The following is a 19,011-nucleotide window of genomic DNA, read 5'->3' as shown; positions in this document are numbered from 1 at the left end:
TGGTGATTCCTTTGTAAAAAAAAAACAAAAAAAACATCGTATTGACCTCCAAACTGACTCATCTCTAGCCAAGTCTTTTTTTATCTCACTTTCTCTCAAATCCATCCTTACATGTTCTACATTTTTCTTCTCCCGTCAACTGAATCTGCTACCTCCACTGTTCTTGGAATCCTTACTGCCATATGCATGTACAAATGTTAACATTAATTTTCAATATTTAAGAATTTAGGGGTTTTTTTGTAATGTTTAAACATTTATAAATTTCAATTTTTATATTCAAATGCTTGGACATTGATATATTTCTGTATTCAAACTCTGATATATTGCACTTTTAATGTTCCAGAATTAAGATTGTTCATTTTTGATATTCAAGAATTAATAAATTGAACCTTATCGTGTGAAAATGTCGAAACTTGACACTTTTGGTGAGATACAGTGATAAATTACATTTTTGATAGTCAAGCATTCATAGATTAAAACTTTGATATTCTACTATTGATAGTAATTGTCTGGAGAACAAAACGGCCGAAACGTTGTGACAATAACAACCAAGATGAGGAAGTCAGTCCGACAATCTCGATCTGCTATTGATATTGAAGTATAACGTTGATGTTCGCTGTTGATGTTCAAAACGTAATCGATTGCATTTTTGATCTGCTAGGATGTTTAAATGGAACTTGGGATGAAAATTACACTTTTACAAACATTGAAAAAATTATAATTTTAATGTTTAAAAATTGATAAACTTTGTTTGATATTCAAGTCTTGATAAATTATGTGCATGAATCTAAATAACCAATCGTGAAATACTAATTTTATTTTTGAACAGATCGTTCTGTATGGAAATATTCTGAAGGAAAACTAGTTCCTGGTTTCCCAAAATATCTTGGGATTTTCCCACTGGCTGCAGTGATTGATAATGGGCAATTGATGCTTTTAACGGTATGTATAAAACATTGATTAAATTTCATTTAAACATGTCCAAAATTGTAAGTAGAGGAAAATAATACTTTTTAAAATATTAAGTAAGTAAGTAAAAATTATTACAATTTTCTTTCTTTTTTTTTTTCAGGATAATTTTTAGATAAAATATTATTTATCTCCATTTGAAATTTTTGATATTATTTTTATGTGTACTGAATTAAATCTAGTGTTCATTGAGATAATGTCAAAATTTTACCTGTTAATTAAAAATTAACAATGCTTATAGAAATATAGTATTTTAAACAGTAAAACTATGTTTTATTTATCTATTCATTTGTTTATTTATTTATTTTCCAAAAGTGTAAATGTGTCATTCAACCATTGACTTATGCAATCGTTTAATTTTTCATTTATTTTACTATTTTATAATAAACGAAGACTACCGGTCCTTCCATTGTAATAGTTACCGAATTTTACTCCATAATTAAAATTATTAATAATTTTGATAAAAGAAAAAAAAAAAGGTTAAATAAATAAAAATAAAAATAATAATTTTAAATGAAATTAGTTAACATGGAATACTAAATATGGAATTCGTATGATTTATAACTAAAACATTGTCCGTTCATTTTTATTCCAGACATCATATATTTACCACTTAGACAAGAATACAATGCACTGGTTAACCTACCCTATAAATATTCGAGTACAATATCCTGGTATCCCATATTATTTTCGAGCAGCTGTATCATTTGGACACGGATACGTCTATTTCTTCCGATGGCGGAAGTAAGTATATTTTTCTAAGTGATGAAAAATGGTGTAAGCACTAATGACAAAGGAAATGACTGAACCATCTGTTTTCCTTGCCGAAATGACTGAGCCATCTGTTTGGCTTGACGAAATGACTGAGCCATCTGTTTTGCTTGAAGAAATGACTGAGACATCTGTTTTGCTTGACGAAATGACTGAGCCATCTGTTTTGCTTGACGAAATGACTGAGCCATCTGTTTTGCTTGACGAAATGACTGACCCATCTGTTTGGCTTGACGAAATGACTGAGCCATCTGTTTTGCTTGACGAAATGACTGAGCCATCTGTTTGGCTTGACGAAATGACTGAGCCATCTGTTTTGCTTGACGAAATGACTGAGCCATCTGTTTTGCTTGACGAAATGACTGAGCCATCTGTTTTGCTTGACGAAATGACTGTGCCATCTATTTGGCTTGACGAAATGACTGAGCCATCTGTTTTGCTTGACGAAATGACTGAGCCATCTGTTTGGCTTGTCGAAATGACTGAGCCATCTGTTTGGCTTGACGAAATGACTGAGACATCTGTTTGGCTTGACGAAATGACTGAGACATCTGTTTGGCTTGACGAAATGACTGAGCCATCTGTTTTGCTTGACGAAATGACTGAGCCATCTGTTTGGCTTGTCGAAATGACTGAGCCATCTGTTTTGCTTGACGAAATGACTGAGACATCTGTTTGGCTTGACGAAATGACTGAGACATCTGTTTGGCTTGACGAAATGACTGAGCCATCTGTTTGGCTTGACGAAATGACTGAGCCATCTGTTTTGCTTGACGAAATGACTGAGCCATCTGTTTTCCTTGCTGAAATGACTGAGCCATCTGTTTTGCTTGACGAAATGACTGAGCCATCTGTTTTGCTTGACGAAATGACTGAGCCATCTGTTTGGCTTGTCGAAATGACTGAGCCATCTGTTTGGCTTGACAAAATGACTGAGACATCTGTTTGGCTTGACGAAATGACTGAGCCATCTGTTTGGCTTGACGAAATGACTGAGCCATCTGTTTGACTTGACGAAATGACTGAGCCATCTGTTTTCCTTGCTAAAATAACTGAGCCATCTGTTTGGCTCGACGAAATGACTGAGCCATCTGTTTTGCTTGACGAAATGACTGAGCAATCTGTTTTCCTTACCGAAATGACTGAGCCATCTGTTTTGCTTGACGAAATGACTGAGCCATCTGTTTGGCTTGACGAAATGACTGAGCCATCTGTTTTGCTTGACGAAATGACTGAGCCATCTGTTTGGCTTGACGAAATGACTGAGCCATCTGTTTTGCTTGACGAAATGACTGAGCCATCTGTTTGGCTTGACGAAATGACTGAGCCATCTGTTTTGCTTGACGAAATGACTGAGCCATCTGTTTGGCTTGACGAAATGACTGAGCCATCTGTTTGGCTTGACGAAATGACTGAGCAATCTGTTTTGCTTGACGAAATGACTGAGCCATCTGTTTTGCTTGACGAAATGACTGAGCCATCTGTTTGGCTTGACGAAATGACTGAGACATCTGTTTGGCTTGACGAAATGACTGAGACATCTGTTTGGCTTGACGAAATGACTGAGCCATCTGTTTGGCTTGACGAAATGACTGAGCCATCTGTTTTGCTTGACGAAATGACTGAGCCATCTGTTTTCCTTGCTGAAATGACTGAGCCATCTGTTTTGCTTGACGAAATGACTGAGCCATCTGTTTTGCTTGACGAAATGACTGAGCCATCTGTTTGGCTTGTCGAAATGACTGAGCCATCTGTTTGGCTTGACAAAATGACTGAGACATCTGTTTGGCTTGACGAAATGACTGAGCCATCTGTTTGGCTTGACGAAATGACTGAGCCATCTGTTTGACTTGACGAAATGACTGAGCCATCTGTTTTCCTTGCTAAAATGACTGAGCCATCTGTTTGGCTCGACGAAATGACTGAGCCATCTGTTTTGCTTGACGAAATGACTGAGCAATCTGTTTTCCTTACCGAAATGACTGAGCCATCTGTTTTGCTTGACGAAATGACTGAGCCATCTGTTTGGCTTGACGAAATGACTGAGCCATCTGTTTTGCTTGACGAAATGACTGAGCCATCTGTTTGGCTTGACGAAATGACTGAGCCATCTGTTTTGCTTGACGAAATGACTGAGCCATCTGTTTGGCTTGACGAAATGACTGAGCCATCTGTTTTGCTTGACGAAATGACTGAGCCATCTGTTTGGCTTGACGAAATGACTGAGCCATCTGTTTGGCTTGACGAAATGACTGAGCAATCTGTTTTGCTTGACGAAATGACTGAGCCATCTGTTTTGCTTGACGAAATGACTGAGCCATCTGTTTGGCTTGACGAAATGACTGAGATATCTGTTTGGCTTGACGAAATGACTGAGCCATCTGTTTTGCTTGACGAAATGACTGAGCCATCTGTTTGGCTTGACGAAATGACTGAGCCATCTGTTTTGCTTGACGAAATGACTGAGCCATCTGTTCGGCTTGACGAAATGACTGAGCCATCTGTTTGGCTTGACGAAATGACTGAGCCATCTGTTTTGCTTGACGAAATGACTGAGACATCTGTTTGGCTTGACGAAATGACTGAGATATCTGTTTGGCTTGACGAAATGACTGAGCCATCTGTTTTGCTTGACGAAATGACTGAGCTATCTGTTTGGCTTGACGAAATGACTGAGATATCTGTTTGGCTTGACGAAATGACTGAGCCATCTGTTTTGCTTGACGAAATGACTGAGCCATCTGTTTGGCTTGACGAAATGACTGAGCCATCTGTTTTGCTTGACGAAATGACTGAGCCATCTGTTTGGCTTGACGAAATGACTGAGCCATCTGTTTGGCTTGACGAAATGACTGAGCCATCTGTTTTGCTTGACGAAATGACTGAGACATCTGTTTGGCTTGACGAAATGACTGAGCCATCTGTTTGGCTTGACGAAATGACTGAGCCATCTGTTTTCCTTGCTGAAATGACTGAGCCATCTGTTTGGCTCGACGAAATGACTGAGCCATCTGTTTGGCTTGACGAAATGACTGAGCAATCTGTTTTCCTTGCCGAAATGACTGAGCCATCTGTTTGGCTTGACGAAATGACTGAACAATCTGTTTTGCTTGACGAAATGACTGAGCCATCTGTTTTGCTTGACGAAATGACTGAGCCATCTGTGTTATATAGTGATTATTATTAGTATTATTAGACGATACCACTTGTGCGCGTATGTTACGTGAGTTCTTATTAGTAATGATATGTGTCTTAGTGAGAGTTCTTGTCTTATTACATATGATGTTGTATCTTAGAGAGAGAGATGTTGTTGTAATGACATTTTATAACACAGACATATAATAACAATGCAATTTACCTTTTTGTAGAAATCACAAACACAAAGATGAGCTTTATCCAAAACACATGATAATTTATTTAATACGACCGGTCGGGATTTCCTCATTAAGAACTCAAAGTTTCACATCTTAGTTTCTGAAGTGACGTCTCGCTTTAGACGTCCGCCTGTCTCTGTCTCCCCTGACTGTCTCTCCTGACTGTCCCTCTGACTGTCTCTGACTCTCTCTACGACCAACTAACTCCCACCTCCTATATTGAGAAATCCATGCATCCCGGCCACGTGAGCAAAATTCACGTGTTTCAACATGCGCGACTTTGCACGTTTTCGACATTAATTTCCCAATAACCTATTTTTCTTGTGTTGTTTCCACAAAGGAATTTAACCTACATATCTAATTTATTTAACTAATATTTTATTATCCACATTCTTTTAACAATTGAATAGTTTATTTATTATTTATTTCATCCGAATTAACAATTTACTGGACATTCCATTTAAACCTATTGTTCTTCAAAACTTATGTCACGGGTTCGATTTATGCTTTCTCTTATTTTCATTTTAACTAATCTCTCTATTTTTATACTTACATGAACAGGGGACAGCCCTTATCACGTAACATCTGTTTGGCTTGACGAAATGACTGAGCCATCTGTTTTGCTTGACGAAATGACTGAGCCATCTGTTTTGCTTGAAGAAATGACTGACCCATCTGTTTGGCTTGACGAAATGACTCAGCCATCTGTTTGGCTTGACGAAATGACTGACCCATCTGTTTTGCTTTCCAAAATGACTGAGCCATCTGTTTTGCTTGACGAAATGACTGAGCAATCTGTTTGGCTTGACGAAATGACTGAGCCATCTGTTTGGCTTGACGAAATGACTGAGCCATCTGTTTTGCTTGACGAAATGACTAAGCCATCTGTTTTGCTTGACGAAATGACTGAGCCATCTGTTTTGCTTGACGAAATGACTGACCCATCTGTTTGGCTTGACGAAATGACTGAGCCATCTGTTTTGGTTGACGAAATGACTGACCCATCTGTTTTCCTTTCCAAAATGACTGAGCCATCTGTTTGGCTTTACGAAATGACTGAGCAATCTGTTTGGCTTGACGAAATGACTGAGCCATCTGTTTGGCTTGACGAAATGACTGAGCCATCTGTTTTGCTTGACGAAATGACTAAGCCATCTGTTTTGCTTGACGAAATGACTGAGCCATCTGTTTTGCTTGACGAAATGACTGAGCCATCTGTTTTGGTTGACGAAATGACTGACCCATCTGTTTTCCTTTCCAAAATGACTGAGCCATCTGTTTGGCTTTACGAAATGACTGAGCAATCTGTTTGGCTTGACGAAATGACTGAGCAATCTGTTTGACTTGACGAAATGACTGAGCCATCTGTTTTGCTTGACGAAATGACTGAGCCATCTGTTTTGCTTGACGAAATGACTGAGCCATCTGTTTGGTTTGACGAAATGACTGACCCATCTGTTTTGCTTTCCAAAATGACTGAGCCATCTGTTTGGCTTGAAGAAAAGACTGAGCCATCTGTTTTGCTTGACGAAATGACTGAGCCATCTGTTTGGTTTGACGAAATGACTGACCCATCTGTTTTGCTTTCCAAAATGACTGAGCCATCTGTTTGGCTTGAAGAAAAGACTGAGCCATCTGTTTTGCTTGACGAAATGACTGAGCCAGCTGTTTTGCTTGACGAAATGACTGAGCCATCTGTTTTGCTTGACGAAATGACTGAGCCATCTGTTTTGCTTGACGAAATGACTGAGCCATCTGTTTTGCTTGACGAAATGACTGAGCCATCTGTTTTGCTTGACGAAATGACTGACCCATCTGTTTTCCTTTCCAAAATGACTGAGCCATCTGTTTTGCTTGACGAAATGACTGAGCCATCTGTTTTGCTTGACGAAATGACTGAGCCATCTGTTTTGCTTGACGAAATGACTGAGCCATCTGTTTGGCTTGACGAAATTACTGAGCCATCTGTTTTTCTTGACGAAATGACTGAGACATCTGTTTTGCTTGACGAAATGACTGAGCCATCTGTTTTGCTTGACGAAATGACTGAGCCATCTGTTTGGCTTGACGAAATGACTGAGCCATCTGTTTTGCTTGACGAAATGACTGAGCCATCTGTTTTCCTTGCTTAAATGACTGAGCCATCTGTTTTGCTTGACGAAAAGACTGAGCCATCTGTTTTGCTTGACGAAATGACTGAGCCATCTTTTTGGCTTGACGAAATGACTGAGCAATCTGTTTGGCTTGACGAAATGACTGAGACATCTGTTTGGCTTGACAAAACGACTGAGCCATCTGTTTTGCTTGACGAAATGACTGAGCCATCTGTTTTGCTTGGCGAAATGACTGAGCCATCTGTTTGGCTTGACGAAATGACTGAGCCATCTGTTTGGCTTGCCGAAATGACTGAGCCATCTGTTTGGCTTGACGAAATGACTGAGCCATCTGTTTCGCTTGACGAAATGACTGAGCCATCTGTTTTGCTTGACGAAATGACTGAGCCATCTGTTTGGCTTGACGAAATGACTGAGCCATCTGTTTTGCTTGACGAAATGACTGAGCCATCTGTTTGGCTTGACGAAATGACTGAGCCATCTGTTTTGCTTGACGAAATGACTGAGCCATCTGTTTGGCTTGACGAAATGACTGAGCCATCTGTTTTGCTTGACGAAATGACTGAGCCATCTGTTTCGCTTGACGAAATGACTGAGCCATCTGTTTTGCTTGACGAAATGACTGAGCCATCTGTTTGGCTTGACGAAATGACTGAGCCATCTGTTTTGCTTGACGAAATGACTGAGCCATCTGTTTGGCTTGACGAAATGACTGAGCCATCTGTTTTGCTTGACGAAATGACTGAGCCATCTGTTTGGCTTGACGAAATGACTGAGCCATCTGTTTTGCTTGACGAAATGACTGAGCCATCTGTTTTGCTTGATGAAATGACTGAGCCATCTGTTTGGCTTGACGAAATGACTGAGCCATCTGTTTGGCTTGCCGAAATGACTGAGCCATCTGTTTGGCTTGACGAAATGACTGAGCCATCTGTTTTGCTTGACGAAATGACTGAGCCATCTGTTTTGCTTGACGAAATGACTGAGCCATCTGTTTGGCTTGATGAAATGACTGAGCCATCTGTTTTGCTTGACGAAATGACTGAGCCATCTGTTTTGCTTGACGAAATGACTGAGCCATCTGTTTTGCTTGACGAAATGACTGAGCCATCTGTTTTGCTTGACGAAATGACTGAGCCATCTGTTTTGCTTGATGAAATGACTGAGCCATCTGTTTTGCTTGACGAAATGACTGAGCCATCTGTTTGGCTTGACGAAATGACTGAGCCATCTGTTTTGCTTGACGAAATGACTGAGCCATCTGTTTGGCTTGACGAAATGACTGAGCCATCTGTTTTGCTTGACGAAATGACTGAGCCATCTGTTTTGCTTGATGAAATGACTGAGCCATCTGTTTGGCTTGACGAAATGACTGAGCCATCTGTTTTGCTTGACGAAATGACTGAGCCATCTGTTTTGCTTGACGAAATGACTGAGCCATCTGTTTTGCTTGACGAAATGACTGAGCCATCTGTTTGGCTTGACGAAATGAGAACTAGAAATAAACATCGAAACAATTTAGTCTTCTTTTCAGCCTGGAAAGGAAACTGCTTTTAATTTGCTAGTCTTTTATTTTGTTTGCAACTTTTAATCTAATGAAAATATACTCCTATCCTTACATCATCAACGCTCTGATCCCCATCTGGCATCAATTGGGATGGATAGCTCTCGTCTGGGAGAGGCCCCGTGTTTTGACAAGCTTCTGGGTGTGACCTTTACTCCTGATCTGAAATGGAACACATACATCAAGTCTGTTGCCAAGGTCGCTGGAAAGATGGTTGGATCCTTCTACCGCTCCAGAAGATATCTTACTACTGATGCAATTCTCTATCTATATAAAAGCCAAGTATGTCCAAGGATGGAATACTGCTGCCATATCTGGGCAGGAGCTGCTAAAAACAGCCTATCCTGCCTTGACAGAGTACAAAATAGACTTTGTGGCTTAGTGGGGGATGCCCTTTTCTCTTCCCTGCAACCTCTCTCCCACAGAAAAGACGTTGCGAGCCTATCCTTGTTTTATCGTTATTTCCATGGCAGGTGTTCATCTGAACTCCAATCTCTGGTCCCCCCCTCTCCAATCTTTCACGAAAAACACCCGTCTAGCTGAATCCACTGTGAAAAATTTCCCCCACTCTATATCTGTGCCTAAATCAAAACGTGGATTCCATGAACAAAGCTTCTTCCTTAGAACTGCATGCCTGTGGAACTCTGTTCCGTCTGCCTGCTTCTCACCTGACTACAACTTGGATGTCTTCAAGTCCAACGTTAACAAATTCCTAATGAACCGCCCCCTTAAGTAAACACTTCATCAAATCTCCACACTAACGTAATGTACTTGCAATAACCCTCATCCCTGAGTGGCTTCCGGGCCTTGATAAGTGGTGACCAACGTGTAAAAAAAAAAATATATATAAGTCAAGTTCAGTAAATAGTTCTAGTGTTTGTGACCCAACGGGCACATATGACAAAAATGTCTGATTTCCAATTCTATCAAGGTTCTTAACTTTTTGTCATATTTTTTTGCATTTCTTACTATCAAAATCATAATTGCAAAGAAAAAAATACGCTTTGGAAGCCTGAAATTAGAGACTATCTAAAAAAAAAATCGACCGTCATCTTTGATTGACTCTTGTTCGGTTAAATCAAAGTAGTGATAACAAATTCAGTGATGATGAATCTTACAGTCAGATTACACACTTAAAAATTATATAGGTCGGTAGAAAATTAAATTTTAACGTCGTTTGTCGTAGGGGAGGCATTGTAAACAGGAACTTCTCTGAAAAGCTGGAATTGTCCAAAAATAGGGAATCATGTTATGCTAAATTTGTATGTGAAACTTAGGCACTTGTGCACTAGTGCGAAGGTACAACGTTTTTAAGTTTCATTTGGGACATTTGGAGAGTGCATAGATGGGGGCAAGCAAATGCAATCTCAGGACCGAATCAAAAATATCACAACAATAAATGCGTACTTTTTGTTTTTAAAAATAGATTTAAGAAAATTATAACACAAAATACAATTTTTTAAACACAAATTAGAGATTTAAAAAAGATTTTTGTAACAAAGCCAAAATTCTGAAAATTTTTAAGCACTTTTTTTGTTGTCGAGAAGTTTTTGTTATACATTTATTGAATTAAAATAAATATAAGAAACTTGTAATACAAAACAGTTTTTTGCCCCCGATGTAAGCTTGCCTGCTCCAGCCATGCACTCTCCAAATGTCCCAACTGATAACCAAAAAAGTTCTACCTTTGCAATAATGCATGTGCCAAAACGTATCTCTTTCACTAAATACTAAAATAATTTTTCCCCCCTTTTCATTAATCTTTTCAGGATGCTCCCACACAATTGCATAAAAAAATGAATCTTGTTTATTTAGAAGGGGAGAACAGAGAATGCTAATCTACAAATTTACTTTTTTTTTCAAAGACATTTTATTTATGCTTGTTTTTATTTTTTTTATTTTTTCAGGATTTATGAACTTGATATGTACACTGGCCAAATTTCACAAATGGACTGCTAAGTCGTTTTGATGAAAACGATCAAATATAAACGATCAAAGAAATAAAAAAAAAATGAAAATGACAATTAAATATACAAAAACAAAGAAACAAAAAATATCAAAGTGAAAAAAAGATTGGAAAATAAAAAACATGCAAAATAAAAAATGTAAAATAATTGGAAAAAAATATTGAAAAAAAAGTGTAAAAAAAACGTTGAAAAAAATTACAAAAAAAGAGACAAAACTTCCCGAATCAAATTAAGTTTACTAAACCAAACGATAAAATTAAATAAAAACTAATCTGATCGATAAATTCGTTAAAAAAAAAACATACACATATTACTAAGAAAATTTTTACTTATTCATTTTCTAAGTGTTTGGAAACATTTGTGGAATTCCTAAATTTTTCAAAATGTTAAAATTTTTATTAAAAAGAACAGAAAAAAAATGAATAAATAACTTTTTGAAAAAGAATTAAATTCACAAACTGTTTTGTTTTAACTGCTTTATAATATTAATATTATTGCATCATGATATTATGTTATCATACTATTATTATACTAGCAGGGAGACCTGAAGTTGTCCGGGATTGAATGAGGGTTAACAAATATTTCACTCTCCCATATTTTATTGTCATCGAAATCGGTGAAATCACCCATTTTTTCAATTAAATCTGTTAATTGCCTGCTCTAGTTGGGGACCCACCACGGCACATTGGGAAGTAACTTCACAAGCCTCCCCACAGTAACTTAGGCCATAATACATTATAGTCTACACCTTGAAATCACCTGACAGGACCATATCTCGAACAGATGTACTGAGACTAAAGCCGCTTTCAGAACTGCCAGCAACCACTAAAAAAGAGTAATGAAGAACGCAAGAGAGTTGTATGCTCATTCCGTAAAGTCCAAAGTGGCTGAGCAGTGGTTTGGTTCCCACCAGTTTTAGTAAATAGCAAACAGGATCCTGAACAGAAGCGTGTGCTCCATCCCAACTATCATCAATGGACCTGAGGTAATTTCGTCAGCATCAAACAAAGCCAAACTCTTTGCCAAAAACTTTGCAGCTAATTCTACCCTATGCGACCAAGGCTGCAAACACCTCATATTTCTTCCTGTATCAGAAAACACGTTATGTGACATACAAATGTCTGTGCGTGATGTTACCAAGCTAATCAAAAACCTTGATTCGAGTAAAGCAACTGGCCCTGATGGTATTCCAATTATAGTACTCAAAAAATTTCAACCAGAACTAGCACCCATACTTACAAAACTGTTTAAACGTTGTCTTAAGAAGAATTGCTTCCCATCAACCTGGAAAATCTCATCAGTATGTTCTGCATTAAAGAATTCAGGTAATAAGTCATCTCCCTCTCAGTACAGGCCAATAAGTCCCCTGTGTGTCATGAGTAAGTTGCTGGAATCTGTGTTAAATAGAGAAGTAATCAACCATCTCAGCAAAAATAAACTTCTTAGTGACACGTAATATGGTTTCTGTTCTGCTAGATCTACAGCAGATGTGCTTACAGTTATATCTCATAGGATTAGCGAATCTCTTGACAGAGGCTACCTTTCTAGGGAAATTGCTCTTGACATATCAAAGGTCTTTGATAGGGTATGACATAAAGGTCTACTTCACAAGATCTCCAGCTATAGTATAGCTGGAAATGTCTTCTCAATTATTAAATCATTTCTCTCTGATAGGTTCATAAGAGTAGTGGTTGATGGACAAAAATCAGAAGCTCACAGTATTAATCCTGGAGTCTCTCAGGGGTCCATCCTGAGCCCAACTCTCTTCCTGATCTACATTAATGGTCTTCCAAATCACATCCTTACATCATTTGTAGACATTTATGCTGATGACACTACCATATATGGTAGCACATTTAAGACCGTAAACGACCAAGTTCTCTCAAATTCTCTCTCCTCTGATCTTGAGCAAGTGTTACAATGGGGAAAGAGGTGGCTTGTTACTTTTAATATATCTAAAACCAAGCTTCCATCTTTACATCATCAACGTTCTGATCCCAATCTGGCATCAATTGAAATAAATGGCTCTCGTCCTGGGGCGGCTCCATGTTTTGACAAGCTTCTGGGCTTGACAAAGTTCAGAATAGATTTTGTAGCTTAGTGGGAGATGCTCTTTTCTCTTCCCTGCAACCTCTTTCTCTTTGCAAGCCTGTCTCTGTTTTATTGTTATTTTTATGGCAAGTGCTCATCTGCTGATGCAATTCCCTACCTTTATAAGAGCCAGGTACATTCAAGAATGGAATATTGCTGTCACATCTGGGCAGGAGCTGTTAGGAAGACCTTATCCTGCGCCTTGACAGCGTTCCAAATAGACTTTGTAGCCTAGTGGGTGATGTCCTTTTCTCTTCCCTGCAATCTTTTTCTCCCAGAAGAGACTTTGTGAGCTTGTCTCTGCTTTATTGTTATTTTCATGGCAAATGCTCGTCTGAGCTCTAATCTATGGTCTCACCCTGCCAAACATTCATGAGAAACACTCGTTTGGCTGAAACACTTACAATAATTTCCCCCACTCTTTATCTGTCTAAACCTAAACGTAGATTCCATGAATAAAGTTTCTTTCTTAGAATTACACACCTGTGGAACTCTTTTTTGTTTACCTGCTTTCTGGCTGGCTACAATATGTCAGTCTTCAAGTCTAACGTAAATAAGTTCTTGATGAGCCATTCCCCTTAAATAATCCAATTTACCAAATTTACACTGCTAACGATTACTATATTGTCCTTTTGGCCACCGTAACTCTTTAACCAGTATCCTCAAGTGGCCTCTGAGCCTTGATAAGTGGTGATTCCTTTGTAAAAAACAAAAAAGGAGAAAAGGAAAAATTTACCTTAAAAAGAAAGTTAATGTCTGAGCAGTGTCGATAATGAGTCTGGAAAAGAATAGTAAACAAAAAACAAATATATAACAAACTAGCGGGGGTACCCGGCATTGCCCGGGTGTTTCGAGGTGTGTGTGGTTTTGGGTAAATCAAAACAAAAGAATAATAAAAAATTGTTGCCAGAGTGTTTGTTTCCGGGGTAGGGAGGAGTTTAGAAAAAATGCAATTGTCCAAAAAATAAAAGAAAAAAAAGAAGAAAAAAGAAAGAAAAGAAGAATAAAAAGAAGACAAAGAATAAAAAGGAGAAAAAGGAAAAAAAGAAGAAAAAGAAGAAGAAAAAAGAAGGAAAAAGAGAAGAAAAAGAAGAAAAAAAGAAAAAGAAGGAAAAAAGAAGAAGAAAAAAGAATAAAAAAAGACAAACGGAAAGAAAGATAACGTCTGAGGGGAAAATATGTTTATTTTATGCTAGTATTTAATGTATTTATTTATTTGTCTTTTGTTTTGTTTATGCAAAAGATTTATCCACATAAAGTAATTTGTTTGTCTGCAAAAATAGATTTTTTTAATCATATAAATGTTAGGTGTAAGTACACTGGGTTTTTTTATTTGTTGTTGTTAATTAAACATGTGTGTATGCATCGCTGTCATAATGGCTTTCTTCCAAATCCAATGCCGTCTGCCTCAATTTACATAGCGTTTTTTTTTTTATTGGGCTAATGAAACTTCGAGAAATTCAATGTGTAAAAATAAATAATGAATAAGTAACTAATTGGAAAAGAAGAAGTCACCTCTCCCCCGTAATATCACCTTAAAAAGTATAGTAAATCGGCTGCATATAAAACTGTATTTACCTGAATGTTGGCTGGAAATTGTTAATTGATGAGGCTAGGTCGATAAAGGAATGAACGTGACATAAATACAGTTGGATACGCAATTAATAGTTGCAGACGGATAGAGTTAGAGGTAAAATCTGGAATCCAATGTTAGTTTGTTTCGTGTTTTTGTGTATTTAATAAACGCGATTGTTTCTGTGTAAACTGTAGAATGCGGCGGAGAAAGGATTTCTGAAAGAGAACTGAACTGTATTCACCTGAATGTTGGCTAGGTAGTGTTAATTGATGAGGCTATGTCAAAAAAGAAAGGAACGTGGCATAAATTTGGTTTCGTTTGTTTGTTTATTTATGTAATAAACGCGATTTTCTCTGTATAAACTGTATTTTTAATGTAGAGGAGAATGGATTTCAGTAAGAGAGCGTTGTAATAGACTGCTATTAAATTAAGCAAGGTAAAATTGAACATGGGCAAAGAATGTCTGATAAAAAAAACCCGGAAAAAACAAAAAAAATAATAAAAAAACAGACGGCATCAGTAAGCCGTCGATACGTTACCCCCCCCCATATAAATGAAATAAACAAAAAAATAAAATAAAGAACGAAAAAAAACTAAAAAAAAAAGACACTAAAAAAAAAGATGGCATCAGTAACCCTTTCTGTTCGTTAATCCCTCCCCCCAATATAAATAAAATAACAAAAAGAAAAAAGAAAAAGATGGAATCAATAAACATTCGGTTCGTTAACTCCCACCCAACATAAATAAGATAAAATAAAAAAATTAAAAAAAAGAAAAGGAAAAAATGGCATAAGTAAACATTGGATTCGATGTAATCGAAAGTTGCGTTTCAACCGACGGAAAAATGCGAATCCGTTTTTTAAAGCAACCACGCACTCAAACCGGTGCTTCCTCATAGTGTCCCTTGTGGACGTATTCCCACCGGTGATAAGTGGGCACGGGAGTAGTATGAATGTAATTGAGGGAAAAGATTTTACCACTTCCATTGATTGTAACCACATTTGGGCGTGGACTCTCAGCAGAAAAAATATAGGGATCTAAGTTTATCGAGTAAGTGGATAGGTGACAGGCCTATAACACACAAACGGTAATGTGCTGCAGTGCGTGCACATTACACTTGCATGAAATGTTTTGATTTTCAATCCTATTAAGGTCAAAACCGCAGGGGAAAAATGGGTTCATTTTATATATATATATATATATATATATATATATATATATATATATATATATATATATATATATATAAATGTAACTCTTGGTTCGTTCGCAATTAATAGTCTAAAAAACGCTGGACGAATGTCTTCCACGTTTTGGTATAATATGTTTACTATATCCATGTGTGTTATTATATATTTCTTTTTAATTATAACATTATACTTAATTTTTCTATGATAAATAGGTGTTTTTCTTTGTATCGATACGACATTTTTTTTTTATTTAAGGACAATTATTTATTACCGCTTCCTGTCACGTGACCAGTGTTTCAATTTAGCGTTTTTCCTGCTAGATCTGGAGATTCCGTTTGCAATCTAGCGGGAAATTTCTAGAAATTCTAGAAAATCTGGAGATATTTCGCACCCACACACCCGCAATTTTAGATTAAAAAATAAAGAAAAGCGCTTAAAAATACTTTAAAACATAAAATAAACTCATTCATGTAAGTAAGAAAAAAGTAGCATTTATTGCCTTTGGTAACAATTATTTATTGATTATTTGTTTTGTTTTTCACCTTTTTTTCGGCTAACCATTCTTAAATCTCACTATAAAATCGATTTTTCCAAGTACATTTTAGATGGGGGGTGCATTCCAACCTCCGAAGTTTAGTTTAAAATACGAAATTTAGAAGTATTTAGTCGAAAATTGTAAAAAGCAAGAAACAACAGCAAAAAAAAAAAATTATACCAATACAGTCGAATTTAATTATCTACCAACCTAAATACTTTTAACGTGCTAAAACAAAGTTTTTTGTTTTTTATTTTTCTAATTTCAAAATATGTTGCACCATTATTGTGATGTTTAATTTGAAGTATATTTCAATTTAACTTTTATTATAAAAAGTTTGAGTTTATGATTTGCTTCCTGCAAAAAAAAAAATACCCTCTCTGAAAAAACAGGTAAAACTAGCTGATAAAATACGGGGGCTAACCGCTTCAATATAATTCCAGGAACATATAGTGAGAAAACACGGAACATTTTATATATTGCATATACTATATTTATAATTTTTTTATGGTAGGAAGTTAAAATATGGAGGGTTTGGGGGGGGATTAGCGATTTTTGAAAATTTCAGATGATAAAAGTTAAAAATCTAGCGATTTTCTGGACATTTCTTTCTCCTGATCTCGCGTGTTTTTTTAAATCTCAGTTGCCAACATTGCATCACTAAAAAAACACTACAGGCTTAATGTAAACAGAATGTGTTTACAATATCGGTAAATTTTCAATGGGTTTAATCACATGGTTATTGATAAATTAACTAAACGTGGTCGCTTTCCTATTAAATATTCATCGAAAAATGGTAGGTACACACAAAATGAATGCCGACGCTCAAAGTGTATAAACATTTTGACCCCTCTCTTTACTTAAAAATTCACAAAAAATCAGGAAATTAAACTATTTTAATGAAAATTTCAGTATTTATCAAATAATGATCGCAGAATATAATGAACTAATTATTTTTACTTAACTCTTAGTGAAAATGTTTTATTTTGTTTAAACAAAAATACCTTTACTAAAGTTATGGTTTTCAGTAGTAAATAAAAAACGCAAGAATTTATTTTTGCTTTTTTTATATAAATAAAGCATCGTAATTTGTAACAATAAAAAGTAATTTTTACAGTAACATTACGAAAAAAGCCCCTAAAGTCCGTATTAATGAATTCGATATAACTCGAAGAAAAATGAATTCTAGCATACTATTCAGGAGATTAAAGATTCAATTAGATTCCTATTTCAGTCACCTAAATTATTTAGGGTTAAATGAGTTTAGGAATTTATAGCCAAACCTAAATTTTTTTTTTTTTTGCTTAAAAAAATAGCATTAATACAGTAAGTTAGGTAAAATTTGTATAGAATGCTCTGCTTTACGGTTGTTGTAAAAATGGAACGGAAATTTGAATTTCGTTCCCTTTTAAATTCGGTACATTTTTACATTACGTCCAACTCATCGTTCACATTCGACACATCAACTTTTATAGCTTTTCGGGTATGCTGGCAAGGTTAGGGGTGTCTATTCCGAAAGCCATTCTTAACATGGGTAGATTGGTAGGTGTATCAGAAATTTCGTGAAAAATAGTGAATAATTCCACCCCATCTTTCCAAGCTTATAACTCCTCGAAAAATGTAACTCAAGCCCTAATTTTTTTCAATTAAAGGAGCAAGGACCAAGGTTTCATTAGAAAAAAAAACAAAAAAAAAACAACGTATTTAAAAAAAAAAAAAAAGGTTTTAAACTTCGGACTTTACAGGTAAATTTCTAAAAAAACACTACTTTTTTTGTTTTAAATTTGAATATATTATTTATTGACCTTTTCTCTTCAATTTGTGATATATAACACTTTGGTGAATAAATTATTTACTTTTTAATAGACATTTCAAAATGTGAGGCGTGAATTATTCGACCTCCTGTCTTTCCAAGCTTATAACTCCTCGAAAAATGTAATTCAAGCCCTAATTTTTTTTTCAATTAAAGGAGCAAGGACCAAGGTTTCATAAAAAAACAAAAGAAAAACAAACAACGTGGTTTAAAAAAAAAAAGGTTTTAAACTTCGAACTTTACAGGTAAATTTCTAAAAAACACTACTTTTTTGTTTTAAATTTTAATATATTACTTATTGACCTTTTCTCTTCAATTTGTGATATATAAAACTTTGGTGAGTAAATTAATTATTTACTTTTTAATAGACACTTGAAAATGGGGAGGGCGTGAATTAAAAAAAAACGTTTGTCTAAAATATTATATTCGGTTTATTGGAAACGGTATAAAATTTTACATTGACCCTGAAAATATCGTAAAAATAGAATCAATAGAAAAATTTTGATAGATTTTTAAAGTTTAAAAATTGAAAAATACTGAGTTCGTAAAATTCATTACTGTGTTTAAAAAAAAAAAAAATTTCTATTACTTTTAAAACAACTTTAATAGTTTATTTTGGAAGTATAATCCATAAAGAAAATAAACAACCCACTTTTAAAAGAGAAATTACGAGATTTTTATATTTTATTCGCAGTTTCGTGATAAGGGTGTCAAAAATTCTGATACATCTACTAGATTGGAGTGTTTATTCGTTGTAAACGTACCCGACAACCTATAAATGTCGACATTTCCAATGTGAATGGTAAGCTGGACTTATGTAAAAAATAACAAAAAGATTATACAAAACTGACTTTTTCGTTTAAAAATGGAATTATTTCCCTTTCGTTATTAACTTTTTTTCTTTTGTTTTTAACAAATATTTTGTGTTTTATATACATAAAGTACAATTGTTGAATGTTACTGTTTTGATTATATTCGTTTGAGGGGGGCACAATTAAAAAATTAAGAAAGATTAAAACGAAGTGAAATTTAAGTTTCCGTTCTATT

The 19,011-nt window shown here is 35.8% G+C and overlaps 1 protein-coding gene across 1 annotated transcript in view; it reads left to right on the top strand.

Annotated features, from left to right (window-relative positions):
* Positions 1 to 11,217, top strand: part of LOC145268178 (uncharacterized) — a 135,194-nt gene extending 123,977 nt beyond the window's left edge. The window contains exons 9-11 of the mRNA XM_080123394.1: positions 830 to 942; positions 1,565 to 1,713; positions 10,700 to 11,217. Coding sequence (XP_079979520.1) covers positions 830 to 942; positions 1,565 to 1,713; positions 10,700 to 10,751 — 314 coding nt within the window. The 3' untranslated portion in view covers positions 10,752 to 11,217. The remainder of the gene's footprint in view (positions 1 to 829; positions 943 to 1,564; positions 1,714 to 10,699) is intronic.
* Positions 11,218 to 19,011: the final 7,794 nt, after the last annotated feature.

The sequence above is a fragment of the Euprymna scolopes genome, chromosome 43, assembly GCF_053919585.1.
Source record: "Euprymna scolopes isolate OS-2025 chromosome 43, ASM5391958v1, whole genome shotgun sequence".
NCBI lineage: Eukaryota > Metazoa > Mollusca > Cephalopoda > Sepiida > Sepiolidae > Euprymna > Euprymna scolopes.
This window is presented reverse-complemented; position numbering and strand designations above follow the sequence as displayed.